The following is a 20,614-nucleotide window of genomic DNA, read 5'->3' as shown; positions in this document are numbered from 1 at the left end:
TCTCATTCGAATATTTGCTACTACCACCAAGATCTGTGCTAGTGGCGGCTCCATGTCGGCTTACGCCAGGCACTTCAACGCACACCACCAGACCCTCCTACTCGCTGGCGCCTCAAAGGGCAGACGCGCTCGAGGCGCTGCCCCACTTGTGCGCCAACGGTAAGTAGTCCTTGCTTCATGTGATCTTACAATTGTTTGTTATTTTTCATATAGGACATGTTACTATGTATAACGAAATTGCTTTCCCGATTAGAGTGGACACTTGATTATCTGGAGAGAAGTATGACGGCATCGTATGTTACACTGATGGCTCCCTTCTCGAAGGTCGAGCAGGTGCTGGTGTTCACTCTCGTGAGCTAAGGCTACATCAGTCTTACTCACTTGGTAGCCACTACATCGTTTTTCAAGCTGAAATCTTTGCTCTTATGTGCGGAGGGCATTTAGCACTTCAGCAGCACGTAATGGGCAAAGCAATATACTTCTGTTCAGATAGCCAGACTGCTATTACTTCGGCCAACTCTAGGTCGAAGCTAGTTATCGCTTGTCGAACTCAAATCGAGGAGCTGAATTCAGCAAATGCTGTTCACCTTGTATGGGTACCTGGACATTCTTCCATCACTAGAAATGAAATAGCTGATGAGTTAGCTTGCACTGGAGCATCATATGACTTCATTAGTCCTGAGCCAAACACTTATTAACCCCTTCCCGCCCACGACTTCTTTCAAACTTTTGAATGCTAAAAAATGCTATGAACAAAAAGTGCTCGAACAAAAGTTGTTAGAGATTACTTCAATTTATCGAAATCGTAAAAAAAGTTTTTAATCGTTTATCAATAGTTATTGATTGTTTATCAATAGTTTCACTATTAAACCAGTAATTAGAGTTGTACAAGTACTCTAATATGCTTATAACCTCTTCCCAAACGCTTTTATAACATATTGAAGTGAACTGGTTTAGGTCGGATTCGCCAAAAAGTGATGGTGCTCTACAGACACCATGAGCGTTTAAGGGTTAAGTGAAACTGACTTTAGAAACCTGAATCTTCAGGATGTTCTGCCGTTAGATGAGGATACCCTCTAGCTATCCTTTTGTCTACCACCGTTTCTTGCAAACGGCTGACGACAGCATGTACTGTGAACTACGAAGGCGTATCATCGGAAGTCGTGCCTACTAGGGGCTCCGCCGCACCAAATGTACCATGTGCAAGACGATAATAAAATCGGTGAACATGAGATCTACGGACTTTAGACTGGTTGGACCAAGTTCGAAGGGGGCTTACAAGCCCTTGTTGTGGTCGAGCATCGTTTGCTAAAGACGATCTTTGGCGGCGTGCACGAAAACGATGTGTGTGGCGGCGAAGGATGAACCATGAGCTTGGATACTGGTCCGTATGATATAAAAAGACGTAGAGCGCAGAGACTACGATGGGTGGACCAGGTGAGGCGTTATCCGGGCGAGCATTGGGCGTGACCGAGGATGAAAAGCGACAACCGCAAAATTGTGGCGTACTTTTGTTGATAATGTTTATCCCAATTTTGCGTATGTAGGTACCCATAGCTAATATTATTAGACAGATTATGCTACATGAACCGGATAAAACAGAGCCGACGAAACATCTGGTTAATACACCATTTCAAATTACAAACTTGTTCAACTACCGTGACCGGCCCTAATTCTGCGCACTTTCTCGAATATACCACAAAATCACGGACGCTAGTACAATATTAGCTTCAAATATATTTTTTGAATATTGCTTCAATAGTAATGAAAAAGTTTGTGAAGATTTTTTTTCAAATCAACGATCATTATTTTGTAAAAAAATAAAATGATGTTGCAAGTACTGTAAATTGCCTGAAATCTGTGTTTGTTAGCGAAACTGCTAAAAAGTTGCCTCATGAGCTGAAGCATTTTGCGACATAAATAATGAAGAGAATGTCTGCTTTTCCATGCGCATCCTGTACTGCTGTCTTCGAGGAATCAGAATCGGCAAAAAACAATTGAGTTTTCTTCTTCTTTTTTTTAACCTTCTTGTTCTTCTTAGGTGCACAGAATTAGGAACTGGTATTAAATGGTGGTCCTAATTCTGCGCAGACATTTCAACACTAAGTTTTGAATATATAATTAATAAACAAACATCATATAAATGCTACCATAGTTACAACTAGGATAATCTATGTTTCTAGCAATCCGATGAATGTAATTACGGCTCAACAAGTTAGTTTATGAACTTTGAAGGCTAATTTACGATTTTTGAACTTTTGAACTATCAACCGGACTAACCACTTGTTTTAAACATTTGCTATCAACCTCGGAGGCAATTTTATGTATTCATGCAAGCATTCGTCAAATGCGATATATGATGTGAGTTTACATTGAATTTTCTTAAATAAACAGTGGAAACCCTGGAGTTAGACAAGAAAGAAGTCTCAGTTTGCAAACAAAGATTGTGCCACCTTGTCATGGCGAAAAAGTTTATATTTCCTTTAGAAATGAAAGTAAATTTTACTAAAATGTGCATATGCGGATAACTAAAAAGCTTTACATAGTAGTATTCGATAATGCTACAAAATCCTTTTGAGTATTATGATTGAAATTCCCGTTGCTTAGTAATCAAAGTAGGTAGTGTCAATGTTGAGGACATGCAAAGTTCCTATTGCGGTGCCGGCACTGGTTCTTAGAGCAGATCGAAAACTCACTGTTTTGTTTGTAATAATCAGCTTAAACTAGAAATGTTTTATTTAGAATAATTCATAATTTGGTAATTACATTACAACTCACAATCTTCAGTGATTCATCCGCACTCGAAACCTTCTACAACTTGTGAATTTTAAAAACCTATGTTTTGCTTTTAGCACTATTTCTTTGCTCTCGACTATACTATTCGCAATCTTCTAGTTTGCCTTTCTTTTCAAACGACCTATTCTCCTCAATCAGTGTGTATAGGGTAGCCAGCTGCATTTGCGCGCTAACAGTTCCAATATGGTCGTAATGTCGCATAAAAGTTGAAAATGAAGAATTCAATTGAATTTCATCTATGAATCATGTTCTCATTACAATATGTTACCTTTTTAGAGTTTTCCCCATGTGCGCAGAATTAGGAACATTAGTGCGCAGAATAAGGAACATTCCAAAAAAGGGTGAGCAGAATTAGGAACAGAGACACTCTTTAGAATTTTCATGATTTTACATATAAATTGAGTGTTTTGTATAAGAATTATATTTTTCCCTCATTTACAAAGCTGATAACTATGTGCAGTCAAAAATTCAGCCAAATCGGTTCGATTTGGAATTTGTTACAGCTGTTTGAAATTGAAAAAGTCTTAGATGCGCAGAATATGGGCCCTCCACGGTAGGTACATGTTATATACAAGAGTGTTGATGTCGCCACGTCGATGGTTTGGTCAAAGCCTCATTTATCTATTATAAGCACACTATATTCGACGCTCACTCTTCACTTGATTATATTGCCGTGAATTGCATATCTGTCCCATTTGCATAGGAAATCCAGCAAAGATGGGACTGATATGCGATTCACGGCAGTATAGTAATGGCAAGAGAAGTGCCACACACAAATATTCCTATTATAATGAATTATAATAATAAGGAACATAATAATTGTAAAAATAAAGTTTGATGAATCGCGTTGATCACAAATTCATGTAGACCGGTGTAAATTCCAATGTGCAAAAATCAATTTGAATCGATTGGAAACGAGCCAACGTTCCACCAAACGTTATCACCACAGATAACAGATGTTTATGCTACCCAAGTAACCGTTAGGCAGTAAAAAATGGCACCAAGTCGGCTCTATATGCATATAAAGAACATGGTTAACAAAGCTATTAGGAACTACATATTTTAATAGGGCTGCTGAAAAGCCACTTTTGGCGAAATATTCGGCTGATAAGCGGCTAATTCCAACCGTTCGTACCGAATCTCTGGTGATATTGTCTATCCGGTTGGAATCAGGACAGACATTCAATCAAAAATTGCCATTTCCTTGGACCACAAGTGTCGCATCTATTTCGCATCTAGTGCGCTGTGTTTCTGACAACAACGGAAAGGATGCGCACTACTTTTAACATGATTCAAAAACGTCGCGAGTTGGGTCGCGTCGCGACTTGATTGTGCGAAGTCCGGTTTGGTGGCGGCCCGACAATAGAATTGTCAAAAGTGGAACGAAGAAAAAATAGTAAAAAAAGTTTTGTTTATCTCTTCCACAGATAACAGACGTTTATGCTTATATTGGCAATGTGTGTAAAAATGCTCAACAGCCATTTTGTATGTAACGAGCAGCTGAAACTCATAAGGCAATCATTTAGAGATGGCGCAGTGATCGATAGTCAGTGATCGCTTTTAATATTGCATGCACTACGCAATTTTACATCCAAGATTGTATTCGATCTTGAATGAAAGTGGAACTTTGAACTATTCTTGCATTCAAGTTCGATGTAATGTCGCAATCAGTTGAGTAGATGGCGGTAGTGAGCCAACGTATATCGTTTTGAACATTTACACAGGATTCTGCGAAAAATTTGTACTAGCATAAACATCTGTTATCTGTGTCTCTTCTATTCTTCTTTCGCTTCTTTGACTTCCATCAGCGTTGATTTTTTTTGCTGCCTGATCCAGATTTCAACAGAAGTCCCTCGGGGTTTCTCTTCTCAAGCAGATGTCCGTCATGTTCCCGTCTACTCCACCTGTGCATCATAAATTCAATATGCTCAAACACATATTTAAATCGATAACGTGAAGCAGCATCATTTTTTCTGTGAGCAGTGTATCATCAGAAATTAAGATTTTTTTTTTTTTTTTTTCAAAGTGATTACGGCGGTAGCAACCCTGTGCTTATGTTCTACACCGCACCCTTTCCCTACATTTGCTTCTAGGAGCCTCTATTTTTGTTTCAACACACAGAAGTACGTAGGCGTGTGTGGCCCAAGTCGACACTGTTTAGCCTGCGTTGAACAAAAATAGTTTTACTAAAAGTTTCCCCTTTTTTCTTTTTGTCAATTGATTTTTTAGTATGGTCCATGTAATTAGTTAGGTTCTTGTCAATTTGTCAGTTATTCGAAGTAGATCTCCAAAGTAATAGTCAATTAAGTCATTCTGATCTGTTATATCATAGCAGCTTTAGTCTTTGCTTTATTGAAGTGTAGTTTTATTGGAAATAGGCTGAATGTCGTTATTGAAAAGATACGTCTAGAACTGTGTCCTGCTAGTTGTTCCGTCATGCACATACGTCATGTCTTAATAATGCCTAGGAGATTAACGAAAACACGTGTTTTCGGTCAGATGTCCACTGCGTAGAAAGTCAAGGAAAATATGTTTCTTTATTGTCAGTTGTTATGTAAGCCTCGCTTGAAGCACTGCCCGTGAGAACCCTGTCATCTGTACACCAACTAATCCGTATCTTTGTACACAGCTAAATACTGTATTGTCAACCGGCGAAAAGCCTACGGGTAAATATTAAAAAATGAATAATAATGCTGTCTAGCGCATTGTTTCCTATCGGCCATTATTGTAGTATAGTCCCAACTGCAAGCTTTTTTCCAATCTTAGCGTCAATTGTCTTCTAGATACTTCTAGACAAATTCATCGAATCAGTCGATCCCGTATATTAAAATATAGTCGAATCTGTGTCAAATTGTTTTCTTGATTTTTACTTCTCTGTGTTCATCTCTTGTGTCCTTAAAATGTCATCGGTCCAAAACCTACAGAAACATGTAACTGAACTTCTGATATTTATCATCTAAGAGATAAACAAAAATTGCTTGTCAACTATTATGTATTCATCCCCCTACAAATACTATGAAAAATATTCAAATTCGTTCTGTCCTATCGGTCCTATCAAGATAAACCATGTCATTTTCTCATGCGTGGCCTAGAAATGTCAACCTAGTCATACAAAAGTAACGTTGTTCAATTAATAAAAAAAACAGTCAGTTTTTTGTCCAGTCCAAACTGTCACGTCAAGTGTTCGCACGTTAGCTTCGAATCTATCAGCACAATTAAGTGCTGCAAATCTCCTTCCCACTATTAATTTTTCGGTTGATTTTAATTGCTTTATTTAAATAAAATATAATAAAGTATAACATTCGAAATTCGAAAAAGCGACTATGACATTAAAAAATTACTAATCAAAATCAACCGAGAAACGTGGGAAATAGAGCCCAAACAACATTTTGAAGTCAGCTGGCTGTAAAAGGTTCCAAAATCAGTCACAAATCCTATAAAACTTTTATTAGAATTTGTAACGATCATCAAAACCTTCTCAAATCCAACCGATTTGGAACTATTGCTTGGGAATAGACTCTACTGAGCCCTGGCGGTTCCTCCGTGTTTATCGAGCATGTCTGATGCATATGATCAGCCATACTCCATCTGCAGCAGCCGGTTCGTGATGAACCGTTGGAGGCGCATTAAAGTGTTAAAAAGGTGATATGTTTCACTAAAGAACACTACATTACAATAATCAAAATGAAACTCCTTCACTTTAATACCGTCAACCCCTGCGAACTTGGCCAGGGATCATCAGAAATTGAGATTCAACTAGTATTCTAAAACAATGGACTAGGATGAATTTACGATGTTGGGGGGTCAAAATGCAGGTGAGAAAAACCGAGAGAAAAACTCAGAAACTGAGATAAAATTGTAACAGAAACAAGCAGGAAAGGTCCGGAGGGTTGTGACCTTACAATGCTGTTCCATACCGTTTCAAAATAGAATGAAATTCAGCTAAGATTCGTTTATACGAAAAACTAACAGATAGGGGATAACTACAACAATTCTAAACTTTTTTTTGTTCACCGGGAAATATATCTAGTCTTCCATAATCCAATGCCAATTCTTGCTGAGTTTTTTTTTGTCGTTCATCGGTTCTTGTTTTGGTTTTTTGATTATTGGGGACTAAGAAAGTGATGATTTTGTTTGCGGTTTTCTGTGAGAAAGTGAAGGAGAGAAGATTTTTTGCTTTTTTTTCACTCATACTCCCATAAGAAACCCTGTAGGAAGAATGAGTGTTTCCCGGCTCATCAACCTTCGTATTCCCCAATCGATACAAACGTCATGTACGACAAGCATTCAAACGGCATTGACAGCCCTCGTATTCGGCCTATAGGCACAAAGTTTACATGCACTACAACATAGCCTTATGTACCTATATACGGCCTATTTCAAGACTTTCGATGTATAGTGTTTAGAAGCATTTGAAAAACTAGCATAGAGCTTATTGGCAATTAAAAGCTGTTCGATGGCTATTTCAACGCTTACAACAGTGCTTAGTGGTTACCTGGGTAGTACAATCCTGTGTAAATGTTCAAAACGATATACGTTGGCTCACTACCGCCATCTACTCAACTGATTGCGACATTACATCGAACTTGAATGCAAGAATAGTTCAAAGTTCCACTTTCATTCAAGATCGAATACAATCTTGGATGTAAAATTGCGTAGTGCATGCAATATTGAAAGCGATCACTGATTATCGATCACTGCGCCATCTCTAAATGATTGCCTTATGAGTTTTAGCTGCTCGTTACATACAAAATGGCTGTTGAGCATTTTTACACACATTGTCAATATAAGCATAAACGTCTGTTATCTGTGTTATCACCATTATGCTTTGATCGCATAGCGTTATGGAAGGGACTGTTTTGGATAAACACATGACCCAGCGCGGAGCAAACCGCGCATAGTAAACGATTAGTCCAGCGCATATATTTATAAACAAATCATTTGCGTTCCACTTCCCTGTTGCTACTATGGTTATGCTTGGCAAGGGCACTCTAGCGCAAGATCAATGTCAATGTCAATTATTAAGCGTATGGTGGGGCGGGGCAAGATGGATCACCTAAGGATGGATCACCATAACTTTGTAAATACAAATCGTATTGGTTTGTATTCGTCCGCTACTCTTTATTACACTAGTTAGCTACGCTAAAAGTCGATAAAAAGTTAATTAAATACAAAATATGACGTTAAACAAGCAATTTTGCACCGTGAAAAAAGTGCGGGGCAAGATGGGTCACCTTTTAAGTAATTCACATTTTCTCAACGAAAAACGTCAAAATATGAGATTTGTTCGGCATTCATATATGCTCCATATCCATACTGAGTAAACAAGAGCTACTAGTGGACATTTTATAAATTTATTTGGAATATAAAAAACTTTACGATTTGAGTGGTCCTAAGGCGACTTGAAAATTGATGTTTTCACTAAAAATTATCATAATTTTATGTTATAATTTTGAGCGTTCACTCCGCTTGATTGAAGTCATTTATGAGATAGTCTTGTAATAAAAATAAATAACTTTGAAATGCTCCAAAAATACGTTCAAAATTGAAGGTGACCCATCTTGCCCCGCGGCCGTTTATATGGGGATTATATGGAATGTATTGCATAAGAAAAATGGCTAAAAACCATTTTATTTTTTAATTCCAATGAGAGTGAATAATTTTCAATCAATGCTCCAAACTTTTGTATATTCATGCTGGTCGTCTAACAAAATTATTAACATAATCAAAACACAAGTAATGCGCCCGAAAATGGCACTGACCCATCTTGCCCCGCCCCACCCTATTATACACAAATCGCATACATTCAGAATATTATAGGGAATTAATGATCAAGTTGTATTGAATGAAAACGTTTTCATATTCAGGATCAATCATGATCCATAAGATGCAAGAATTCTAGATGTGTGGTAGTACAGAAATTAGATCGATTCATGTAGGCATCCCCGGTAATACGCATGAGTGGGATGAATTATGCGATCGAATTTGATATTGCGCACTCAGATAAAGCCTTGCCACTGGCTTGACAGAAACTCCCTCGCGAGAAAATGAGGAAGCGATTTTGGCGATTTTCTGAGGAGTGAAAATAAAACTCAGAAATCACAACGCAAATCCTCAACAGCACCGAGCGCGAGCTTGCCGCGCAGCGAGGAGTTCACCCAACACTCATAATTGCTTGTTGTGTTTCTCACGTCCACTCACACTCAAAAAGCTCTCGCGAGTTCCACTCCCATACAAAGAAAGACTCTCGAGGCGAAAATCGCACTCAAAAACCCGAAATAATCATCGGCTCTTTTTTCGTTCCCCGCTTCCTCGCTCAGTTTATATTGTCTCTCTGTTTGGGGTTCGTTCGCTCCCTCGCGATGAGGCAAAAGCAAAACACCGCTCTAGAACATGTTGCAAAACTCTTTCGATTTCGAGGAGGATTATCAAGCCTGCTTATACATAAGCATTATGATTAAGCAATATTGTGAAACTCTATTAAACCAGACAAACACCGCTAGGAGTACAATTGTATGAAACTATCCACGCTCACCACCAAGAGTTATTCCAGGAAAACTCTAATCTATTGCAGAGACTTAATTGCTGAAAAGATTCTCAACCCGGCTAAATAAATTAATTGTAAGCAAGATTTGCTTGGAAGGTTTATAGCAAGATTATATGTATGCAAGTTAGAATCTCGATCGATCATGGCTAATTAATGATGTGAAAAGGATGAGCATAGGTTCTTTCTGGACGGCACATATACAAATGGAATAGTTTTCCACAGGATCAGGAAAACATGTTATAAAGAGGGTGCGAAAATGTCTGGACAGGTCTGGACCAGTGTTGGTGAAATCTCACTCAAAACACACTCATGAACCGCTCCTGCATGAGCAAACTCGCACGCGATTCTGAATCATTTTCTCACGCGCGAGATTTTCATGCAAAATCTCGCTCTCACGAGTCAAGCGCCGAAATCTCGTTTGCTTGTAAAACGAACCCAAATAAATTTGAACGGCTTTCAATATTTTTGTACGCTAGATTGGCTTTTGCTCTATCATATAATCTTAAAAACTTCAATGTAAATAATGAGAATACCAAGAAATAAAGCAATGAGTGAAATTACGAGTCAACTCATGCATGATTTTTTCGGCGGTGAGTTTGGCGAGTCAAGAATCGCGCATGAAACAACTCAACCGTAAGATTTGAGAATTTGAGTTTTTACCAACACTGGTCTGGACGAGGGTACACTACCCGTCATAAGTACGGACTCACAAAAAGTATTGCAACAATATTACATCACCCTGACTCACATCGATATCTCTTAAACCAGAACACCTACAAAAATGCCGCCTTCAGAAAAGTTGTTGCTTTTGTTTTTCTGAGTAACTTACCTGAAGACAGCATCTTTGTAAGTCCTCTGGTTTTGGAGATATCGAGGTGAGTCAGGGTGATGCAATATTAATGCAATACTTTTTGTGAGTCCGTACTTATGACAGGTAGTGTATATAAGGGGAACCCGTTCCATGAATAAAGCATTCGCGGTAGATTCTAGTACGAGTCAAGTCAGACTCTTTGTTTTGAAATATCCGAAACCACCTAATTATCTTCGGGTAACCAGTCCCTTTTGGAGGAGAATTTTGTTTTAGAACTAGCCACAGAGTGGATCTCTTCGGGTAACCAGTCCCTTTTGGAAGAGAAGTTCAACCTTAATCCTCTTCGGGTAACCAGTCCCTTTTAGAGGAGGATTAACCCATCAGGGAACAATCAGTGAAGCTCTTCGGGTAACCAGTCCCTTTTAGAGGAGGCCACTGACCTTGACGGTTATTGTCGTGAAAGTTTTTGAGGTACGGAAATTCTGTACCTGCTCGACGGCAATAAAGGGGAAATCCTTCGCTTCCTCTAGGTTGAACACTCCCTCACAGTTGATCTTCCAAAATATAATATAATGTAAATTCAAAGAACATTATATTGAATCATCGTGGGTAGTAGAGTTTTAGCAACGGCTTTCTTTCACTTCTACTTTGTGGAAGCAATGAGTTTGAATTGAGAACTTTATAATTTAACACAAAACGTTTTCTACTTACCTTTTTAATTCAGTTATTTCACCGTTTACTACCTGAGCTGTTCATTTCACTTCGGCCGTAGCCGGTGCCAAGTTGATCAAACTACTGCTGTTCTCTGCCAGTTCCGTAATCGAAACCCGCCCTCGCTGTTTGATAAATTTGGCAACCGCATTGAGTTCCTCCTCGGAAATGTAAATGAACTTTCCACGATCATCGATGACACCGCTCAGACGACCTTCCTTCTGCAGCTCGAGTATCCGATCGATAGCGGCCTGCGTCTTAAGCTTGAAGTGTACGGCCAAATCCTCCAGGACGACGACTTTGTTATCCTAGGGATAAAAGAAGCGTTCGCCAATAAGTCACTACTTTAGGGATTTTGTTAACCGTTATGTGGCCGGCAAACTTTTTGCTTTTTTCTACACCGTGTATTTTAAATGGGTGCTGGGTACCCGGGTACCCTGCCGGCCACATAAGGGTTAGGGAGGTGATGATTTATCTCATTCCGACCATTTACAATTTTATCATTCTAAATTTAAAAAAAAAAACTGGTAGCGATCAATTGCGACCTTCAGGACTACAATTATTGAAATACTTGTGCTCAAAGTGTGACCTTCTAATTATTTTTGGCCTAACGTCCCAACTGAGACAAAGCTTGCTTCTCAGCTTGTGGGGGCTATGATCATTCTCATCAACTCTCTAATTGAGAGTTTCCTCAGCCAACGATGTGTAATATCGTGTAACAGGCACAAAGATACTCTATGCCCAAGGAAGTCAAGGAAATTTTCAAAACGAAGTTTCTGGACCGACCGGGAATCGAAATCGTCACCCTCAGCATGGTCATGCTGAATGCCCACGCCGTTTACATACAACTGTGACTATAGGGGCCCCGCAGCTACCAGGCCTGAAAAAAAAAATCCCTTTTCTTACCTTGACGAAATTGATGAACTCCTGCAGCAAGTTCTGCTTATCGTTCTCTTCCTCCTGGTCGAATCCCTCCTCCTCGACGCTGAACGCTTCCTTCATCTTAAGATACTCCTCATGCTCCCTCCTCTCCCTTTCCTCGCGAGCTTTCCGCTCGGCCTCCTCCTGTTTCCGCTCCTCTTCGGCTTCCTTCTCCTCCTGCCGCTTACGTTCCTCTTCGACCAAGGCGTCCTTCTTCTTTTGGTCCTCCCGCATCTTCAGTTCCTGCTCGCGGAGGGCCTTCTTCTCCGCTTTGGCCTCCAGCTTAGCTCGCTTCTTGGCACCCATCTTTTCGGCGGCCAAATCCTGCCCCGCATGGGGAATTTCATCGTCATCGTCGCCTTCATCGCGGTGTGCCGCATGTTGTTCGGCCGGTGCAGCTGCGGCTACCCTAGCACGGTTCCGCTGCTGACGGACCACCTGTGCACGACGTGGCGGAGCATTTGCTTCACGTTCGTCCTGTTCCTGCCCGGCGCCTACAAGGAGAAAAAATAAGTGAAAGGAATAATTACGCCCGCCGTCACAAAACTTACCGTCACCAGGTTTTCCTTTTCCTTTCGAAAGGAATAATAATGTTACTAGCACAACTAACAAAGCTACAGCGATTCCAATGAGTAAATATAGATCCATGTTCCTGGATAATCGTATTTAATAATCTTAAGATCTAGTAACAAACTATTCGTGCTAATTTTAAATTTCTACGTACGCGTGTCGTGTCAATATTTTTGTTTGATTTCCATTTTTGACGCAAGGCGGGGAAATTATCGCCTCCCTTAAGCCGCTAGTACACATGTGTTTAGTCAGGATCATCGCTTCTTGACGTAGAACTACCGCCAGCCAAAATTTCTTAAGAACACAGAAAAAAACTGTTGTGCAATATAACATCTGAACTGCTGCAACCCGATCAATACGTCGGTTGCTTGAATATTACATCGGACGATGTACGCATAAGAACAAAAGATTTTACATCAAAACGATGTAATCGTACATAGGAATCGTGATTACATTGATTATTTAGTAAATCGGAATGAATTACATCGGACGGGTTACATTTATTTTTTGCTGTGAAGCTAGTAAACGTTAATGGCTAGTTTCCACTTCGTACGTACTGTGGAAAAAGATAGGAGAAGTAATGGCCAAGTAATGATTCCGCAATAGTAGTTTACGCAACAAGGTGCAGAATGACGATTTTTACAGCATGAGTCGTACATTTATCCAACGAGGCTTGCCGAGTTGGATAATTACGACGAGTGCTGTAATAATCGAGTTCTGTACCGAGTTGCGTACAACGTTTTTTGCAAGTTCATAAATTACCGCTTGAACAAAATTTTTCATCAAACTGCATACTGTTGCTCATAGCCATGTTTAAGAAAATCTGATCATAGCAGGTTATACTGTGCAGTTGTCACAATTTTTCAAAACTGCATCCAGAAAGCACCAAGAAGTTGATCAAAACTGAAAACAGTGCCACAGACAAACAGACGTAACACTTGCGAAATTTCCATCGACCACGCTTTTAAAGATCATTTTAAATTTTCATAGTCGTGGCTTTCACAACCAGAGGCGCGCGCATCGTTTTTCTATGCGTTTGACGTTTCACACTAGCGCCTTCTGTTGACGATATGGCACAACACAGTGATTCGTGCAACTTTTCCACCAGGGGATGGTAGTGTGAACTGGGCGATGGATTTTCATGAAAATCGTTCAAGGTGTAACGTCTGTTTGTCTGTGACAGTGCTGTAATGGTTCATTACGCAACGCAAATCAGTGCTGTAATGAACCATTACAGCACTGTTAATTTGGTGTGGGAAAGTAGGCCTTTTCCTGTCAGATTTGCGTGAGGTAAAACAGCATATTACGATGAGAAATTGCAAAAAACTATTTGTGCAATTCGCAGATAGCAAGTAAGGAGAAAAGTGTAACACTCGTAACGCCTCCCGTGCGAATCAAATGGAGCTGTCACTTTTCCTTGCGGAAAAATAGTCCGCGCTTTTATACCGTAAGGAAAAGTAACGTTTCTCCCCCATGATATATACCTGCGCATTCCATGCGTTCGATGTAAACCGACATTCGAGTCGGTAGATTTCGGGTAGATAGCCGATGCTCTGATCGGTTGGGCCAAAGGGCTCGAAAGAGCAAACTAATAAAGGAGACATCAGTCTAATCTGAACCATCAACCTGACCAGTTCGCTTAGCGCATCTAACCAACCGCAAATCACATTACCCCGTTTCGAGTTCCTATAACGTGTCGTTGAGTTCCACCGGGTCGGTTTGTTTCGTTTAAGAAACCGCTAACAGAAAAGTGTCGACGAGGAAAACCATTCAATTACACGTGCGTAGTTAAAAACGGTAGTGCAAATTTTGTTCTAGTGCCCGTCGAGAAGCAGCCACATCTGTACCGAAGCGAAGCCATCTTTTATTGCTGGTTACACGTCACTGACGGGAAGAATCGTAGGAGCAGCAGGTCCAAGAAATAGTCACCCTTGCGGTTCGTTTTCGAAAGAGGAAACCCGTAAGTACGGCCGTACCACCAAAAACGCTACGAAAAAGGTAAAAATTATAGAGAAAAGCGGTGGTAACATTATTACGCCATATTTTGTCGGTGGCGTCGTTTTGACACTATAGAAATCGAAAAGGCCTTTTCGTCTTTGTGTGGGGAGCAGAAGAATAGGGTGAATCAAAAAAAAGTTTTTGGCTTTGTTTTGAAGTTTCCTTTTTTTTCTTTTGCGGAATCACAATAAAAGGAGTAGGCGACGATCTCGACGGTGAATAGCTGAACTGGTTCCTGGAGACATCCGAAGGACGGTACCAAACGGAATAGGATTGGTCATTCGGGATTTGCTCCAATAGCTATTGAAATTTGGAAGCGCCGATCCACGTTTGGGAATCCGTTTTGGATCAAGCCCACAGCCGTTGACTAGCTTTGTAGGGTGAGTCGTTTTAATCTTTTTCTTCTGATTGACGAACATTTAACCACAATATAATGCAAATTTGAAGTAGTGTAACTGGTGAATCTAAAAGGATTTTTTCGTTTATTCTTTGTTTCATTTTGACTTTTATTTGAATTACTTGAATTTTAAACGTGTATGCCCCTCAATTGTACAATATTACCTATTTCGTGATTGTGAATGAATGAATTGAATGCCTTTTGTGTATTGGGCATTGTGTATTGAATTGAATTACATTATTGACTTGCATTGAATCACTGCTGACGCTCTCTTCGGCACATTTTGAAATCTTGGTGACATTTTGAATTCTTTTGTGAACTGTATTGTATTCCATTGGGCGTTTTTCATCCGGCATAATACCTCGGGGTTTTCTTTTATTGTTGGAATACCCTTTTGATTAGTATTTTTAGTTTCGATCGCACAATGAGCTCCAGCGTAGCCTTTACTTTGGAACCCTATCGCAAGGGTACATCCTTCAATGATTGGTTTACCCGGATGAAGTATTTCTTCCGGGTGAATAAAATTAAGGAGGAGGACAAAATGGCCTACTTTATAACCATGAGTGGCCCAGTGATTTTTGCTGAAATCAAGCTTCTATACCCCACGGGGGATTTTGAAAAAGCAGCACTGGACGATATCGTAAATAAACTTAAAAATCGCCTGGATAAAACTGATCCGGATCTGGTACAGAGGTACAAATTTAGTACCCGTGTACAAAATCCAGATGAAACTACAGAGGATTTCATTTTAAATTTAAAACTGCAAGCCGAGTTTTGCGGGTTTGAAAACTTTAAAGAGGTGGCCATTTTGGATCGTTTAATCGCCGGTATCAAGGACAAGAACCTTAGGCAACGATTGTTAAGCGAAGACAAATTATCCTTAGCTAATGCCGAAAAGATTGTAACAACATGGGAGGTGGCTCGCGCAAATTCCGGAACCACCGACCATGCAAACTTTGGGCAACATGGTATGGTTGCCGCGGTTAACGATAGAGCAAATGCGATACAGGGTACAGCGGGGCGAAAATTATCTCAAGTTTACAATTGGTCGATGAAATATCAAGGGGTTGGAGGTAATGCCAGCGGTCATAACAATAGAGGTCCAGTTAAGAGTCGATTAGGATTCAGACCACAGCTGAACCGAGGAGGACGGATGGCCGAAGCGAGCAACTTCCAATCACCGGACGGACAGCGCAGAGGGTATCGCCAGTGGCCGCGACCGGACTATTCTAACATCACCTGCAACTTTTGCGGAATCAAGGGCCATATTATGGCGCCAGCACCAAACCGAATAGCGACGTTTTGACTAGCGACACTTTTCGACTAGCGACACTTTTTTTCAGTACCGGGTGGGGTGCGCTGTGTGCGTTCAATGATGCACTATCATATACGTCACTTCCGATGTATGTTGTAAACAACTCAAAATTAGCAAAAATATTTTTCTCAAAAAAAGTTTTTTGATTTCCAATCGAATTCATAATATAAGGAAGAAGTGCTTCAAATTGAAAAATTTAAACCGCGACGCGGTGAATCTGGTGGACTCATATAGGCCCGGGCCGTCAGCGGACAGGCACATTTCGGAATTGCTGGAACGGATGAGAACCAACGACGACGATGACGAAAGCGAGGATAGTGATTCAGGTAATCTACAGTGTATGTACGTGTCCTCCATAAACAAGATTAGTAATCCATGTTTAGTACAAGTTGATATTGAGGGTAAATTCCTAGAAATGGAGGTGGATTGTGGGGCATCGGTATCCGTTATTAGCAAGAGGCGATACTTGTCGAAATTTGACAATCCCTTGCGTAAATATAGCGAACCATTGATGGTAGTAAACGGAAATAGATTGAAGATCGTAGGAGAAGCAACTGTTTCAGTTAAATACAATAACACAGAGGCTCTAATGCAGCTTTTAGTTTTGGACTGCGAAAATGATTTTTATCCACTATTTGATCGAACTTGGCTGGACACATTTTATCCCAATTGGAGGCAATTTTTCAAAAACACACTGCCGATAAATAGCATATGCAAAAGCACTGTTGAAATTGGAATTGATGAGTTAAAAAGCAAATTTAAAAATGTTTTTACAAAAGATTTTTCTTCGCCAATTCATGGGTTTAAAGCGGAATTGGTTATGAAGGATGAAACGCCTATATTTAAGAAAGCGTACGACGTTCCTTACAGACTGAAGGATAAAGTTTCTGTGTATTTGGATAAGTTGGAAAAATAAAAAGTTATAACTCCTATTGATACGAGTGAATGGGCTTCCCCAATAATTATAGTAATAAAAAAGAATGACGAGATTCGTTTAGTTATCGATTGCAAAGTGTCGCTTAATAAATCTATTGTTCCAAATACCTATCCATTACCAACACCACAAGACATATTCGCAAATTTAGCAGACTGCAAAGTATTCTGCGCCCTTGACCTTGAAGGTGCATATACACAGCTAGAGTTGACAGAGAGATCTAAAAGGTTTGTGATAATAAATACGATGAAAGGTTTATATAAATATAACAGACTACCACAGGGAGCTTCGTCTAGTGCCGCAATTGGGTTTTTAAATTAAGAAAAATGTATCGATTTTTTGATTTTATACGAAAGAGCACCTTTTTCTGAGCCACTATGATTTTTTTCAGATTTTTAGAATTTTATGTTGATACCTAAAATCAATTTCGAAGAGATTTTTTGAAATCACCTTTTGACAGCTGGGTAACTGTTTGACAGCTCCACCCAGTACAAAATGCGACGAGGGGTGATTCGACAAATCGCTCCCATACAAACTTCAAATTGATTTTTAAATTGGATCCCGGGTACCAAAATTCATGAAAATTTGGATTTCGGCTCAGTTTCGCATGCAAATTCAGAATATGGAATTATCTCAACATCGCCAAAGAAGCCAATTTTCCAGCAGGTCATGGATAAAGTACTGGAAGGAATAGAACATGTATCATGCTATTTAGATGACGTTCTGATTGCTGGAAAAACGGTTGAAGAGTGCAGATCGAAGCTTTTGTTAGTACACAGAAAAAAATGTTGTGTAATATTACATCTGAACTGCTGCAACCCGATCAATACGTCGGTTGCATGAATATTACACAGGACGATGTACACATAAGAACAAAAGATTTTACATCAAAACAATGTAATCGTACATAGGAATCGTGATTACATCGATTATTTAGTACATCGGAATGAATTACATCGGCCGGGTTGCATTTATTTTTTGCTGTGTATTAGATCGTTTAGCTAATGCTAATATAAAAGTTAACTTTGAGAAGTGCAAATTTTTTGTATCTGAACTCACTCATTTGGGGCACATCATTAGCGATAAAGGGCTCAGACCTTGCCCTGACAAAATTTCAACGATTGAGAAAGCAAATGCTCCGAAAAATGAGTCAGAGTTAAAGTCATTTTTGGGGTTGTTAAACTATTACCACCGGTTTATACCGAACTTATCTTCTAAGTTATTTCCATTATACAATTTGTTGAAAAATAACGTAAAGTTCGTCTGGGACGACAACTGCCAGAAAGCCTTTGTTGAGAGTAAAAATTTGCTAATTGAAACAGATTTTCTAGAGTTCTACGACCCAAAGAAACCCATGGTAGTAATCTCAGACGCTTCAAGCTACGGTTTAGGAGGCTTAATAGCTCACGTGGTAGATAATACGGAAAAGCCGATATGCTTTACATCATTTTCGTTGAATCCTGCCCAGAGGAAATACCCCATTTTACATTTAGAGGCTTTGGCTTTGGTTTGCACCATAAAAAAATTCCACAAATATCTCTACGGACAACATTTTACAGTATATACGGATCACAAACCTTTGGTGGGAATTTTCGGTAAAGAGGGTAGAAATTCGATTTATGTGACAAGGCTGCAACGTTTCGTTTTGGATTTAGCAATATATGACTTCAACATTATTTACAGACCCTCACATAAATTGGGGAATGCGGATTTTTGTTCGAGATTCCCTTTACAACAAGCCGTCCCAGAAAATTTAGACATTGATGTAATCAAGAGTATAAATTTTAGTACAGATATACCTATAGATTCAAAACTGATCGCTAATGCAACAAAGGAGGATGAATTTTTACAAACAATTAAGTCATTCATGTTAAAAGGCTAGCCAGAAAGGGTTGACAGAAAGTTCACAGATGTTTTTTCGAATTACGTTGATTTAGAATTAGTAGACGACTGTCTTCTTTTTAGGGACAGAGTAATTATTCCGGAAGTATTCCAAAAGAAAATTTTAAAACTATTGCATGCTAATCATGCGGGAATTGTCAAAATGAAGCAATTAGCTCGGAATACCGTGTATTGGTTCGGCATAAATGCCGACATTGAGAAATATGTGGAAAGTTGTGATGCATGCAATAGTATGGCTATAGTTCGGAAACCTAAGGAATCTTCCATTTGGACACCAACTACGAGGCCTTTTAGTAGAATCCATATAGATTTTTTCTTTTTTGAACACCGTACCTTTTTGTTAATTGTCGATAGCTTTTCTAAATGGATTGAGGTAGAATACATGCGAAATGGTACGGATTGTAACAAAGTATTAAAACAAATGGTGGCATTCTTTGCAAGATTTGGGCTGCCGGACGTTTTGGTGTCGGACAATGGTCCACCTTTCAACTCCTGGGGCTTTGTTAACTTCCTTGAAAGACAAGGAATAAAAGCTGAAAAGCCCACCATATAATCCTTCTAGTAACGGTCAAGCGGAAAGATTAGTCAGAACAGTTAAGGAAGTTCTAAGGAGGTTTCTAATGGACCCAAACATTTTGGAGTTGGATCTGGAAGACCAGATAAACTTGTTTTTATTTAACTTTAGAAATAATAATATGACGAAAGAGGGATACTTCCCCTCGGGAAAAATTTTCTCCTTCAAACCAAAGACAATTTTAGACTTAGTTAATCCGAGAAATCATTATAAAAAATATATGGTAGAGCCACAATTACATGATGAGGTCCATGATAAGCAGCAAAGCGGGAATGTTCCGGATGATTTGAGAGATGCTTTGGACAATCTGATGCCAGGGGACGAGGTGTGGTATGCGAACCACAATCCCCACCATAAGGCAAGATGGATAAAAGCCACATTCATAAAAAAAATTTCTCGCAATGTTTTTCAGATATGCGTTGGAAACGTGGAAACAATGGCGCACAAAACTCAAATCCGGATCAGTAAGACCAACACAACCTGGCAAAGGCCGAACGTTTTGGTTCGAAGGGAGGATGGAGATGGACAGGATAGCGTATTGAGGATCCCCGATGTTGAGCCGCTGGATGAAGAGCATGAACCCGAGGCTCCAAGGGGAGGCAGAAAACGTAGGCGCCCAGTTTCCTCGTGTGATCCAGTTGAGCTTCGTAGGTCAAAGCGCTCTCGGAAATCGAACCGTAAAGACGATTATCATTATATTTGAATTTTCGGAGTTATAAGTTAAGTTTAAATTGAATTCAGATTTTTAGCTAGTTGTTTTATATAAAGCTTTCGGATAGTCAAGTTCAGAATTGATTTGGAAATGTTTTTAACTAGTTGTTACTTGGTTAAATTTAAAACGAGTGTTATAAAGAAACCTCCGAAAGGGGGAAGGATTGATATATACCTGCGCATTCCATGCGTTCGATGTAAACCGACATTCGAGTCGGTAGATTTCGGGTAGATAGCCGATGCTCTGATCGGTTGGGCCAAAGGGCTCGAAAGAGCAAACTAATAAAGGAGACATCAGTCTAATCTGAACCATCAACCTGACCAGTTCGCTTAGCGCATCTAACCAACCGCAAATCACATTACCCCGTTTCGAGTTCCTATAACGTGTCGTTGAGTTCCACCGGGTCGGTCTGTTTCGTTTAAGAAA

At 39.7% G+C, this 20,614-nt stretch overlaps 1 protein-coding gene and 1 long non-coding RNA gene across 2 annotated transcripts; one reads left to right on the top strand and one right to left on the bottom strand.

The window, feature by feature from the left end:
- Positions 1 to 10,818: 10,818 nt before the first annotated feature.
- On the bottom strand, positions 10,819 to 12,547 carry LOC115261158 (DDRGK domain-containing protein 1). The gene is made up of 3 exons (XM_029862515.2): positions 12,338 to 12,547; positions 11,772 to 12,280; positions 10,819 to 11,173 (listed from the first exon to the last, which is right to left on the bottom strand). The coding sequence occupies exons 1-3, from the start codon at positions 12,432 to 12,434 to the stop codon at positions 10,907 to 10,909; spliced, it is 873 nt and encodes a 290-aa protein (XP_029718375.1). The 5' UTR covers positions 12,435 to 12,547; the 3' UTR covers positions 10,819 to 10,906.
- Positions 12,548 to 16,236: 3,689 nt separating this feature from the next.
- On the top strand, positions 16,237 to 20,614 carry LOC115261427 (uncharacterized). The gene is made up of 2 exons (XR_009998877.1): positions 16,237 to 16,392; positions 19,889 to 20,614. It is a non-coding gene; the product is annotated as an uncharacterized LOC115261427 (long non-coding RNA).

This window comes from Aedes albopictus, chromosome 3, assembly GCF_035046485.1.
Source record: "Aedes albopictus strain Foshan chromosome 3, AalbF5, whole genome shotgun sequence".
Taxonomy (NCBI): domain Eukaryota; kingdom Metazoa; phylum Arthropoda; class Insecta; order Diptera; family Culicidae; genus Aedes; species Aedes albopictus.
This window is presented reverse-complemented; position numbering and strand designations above follow the sequence as displayed.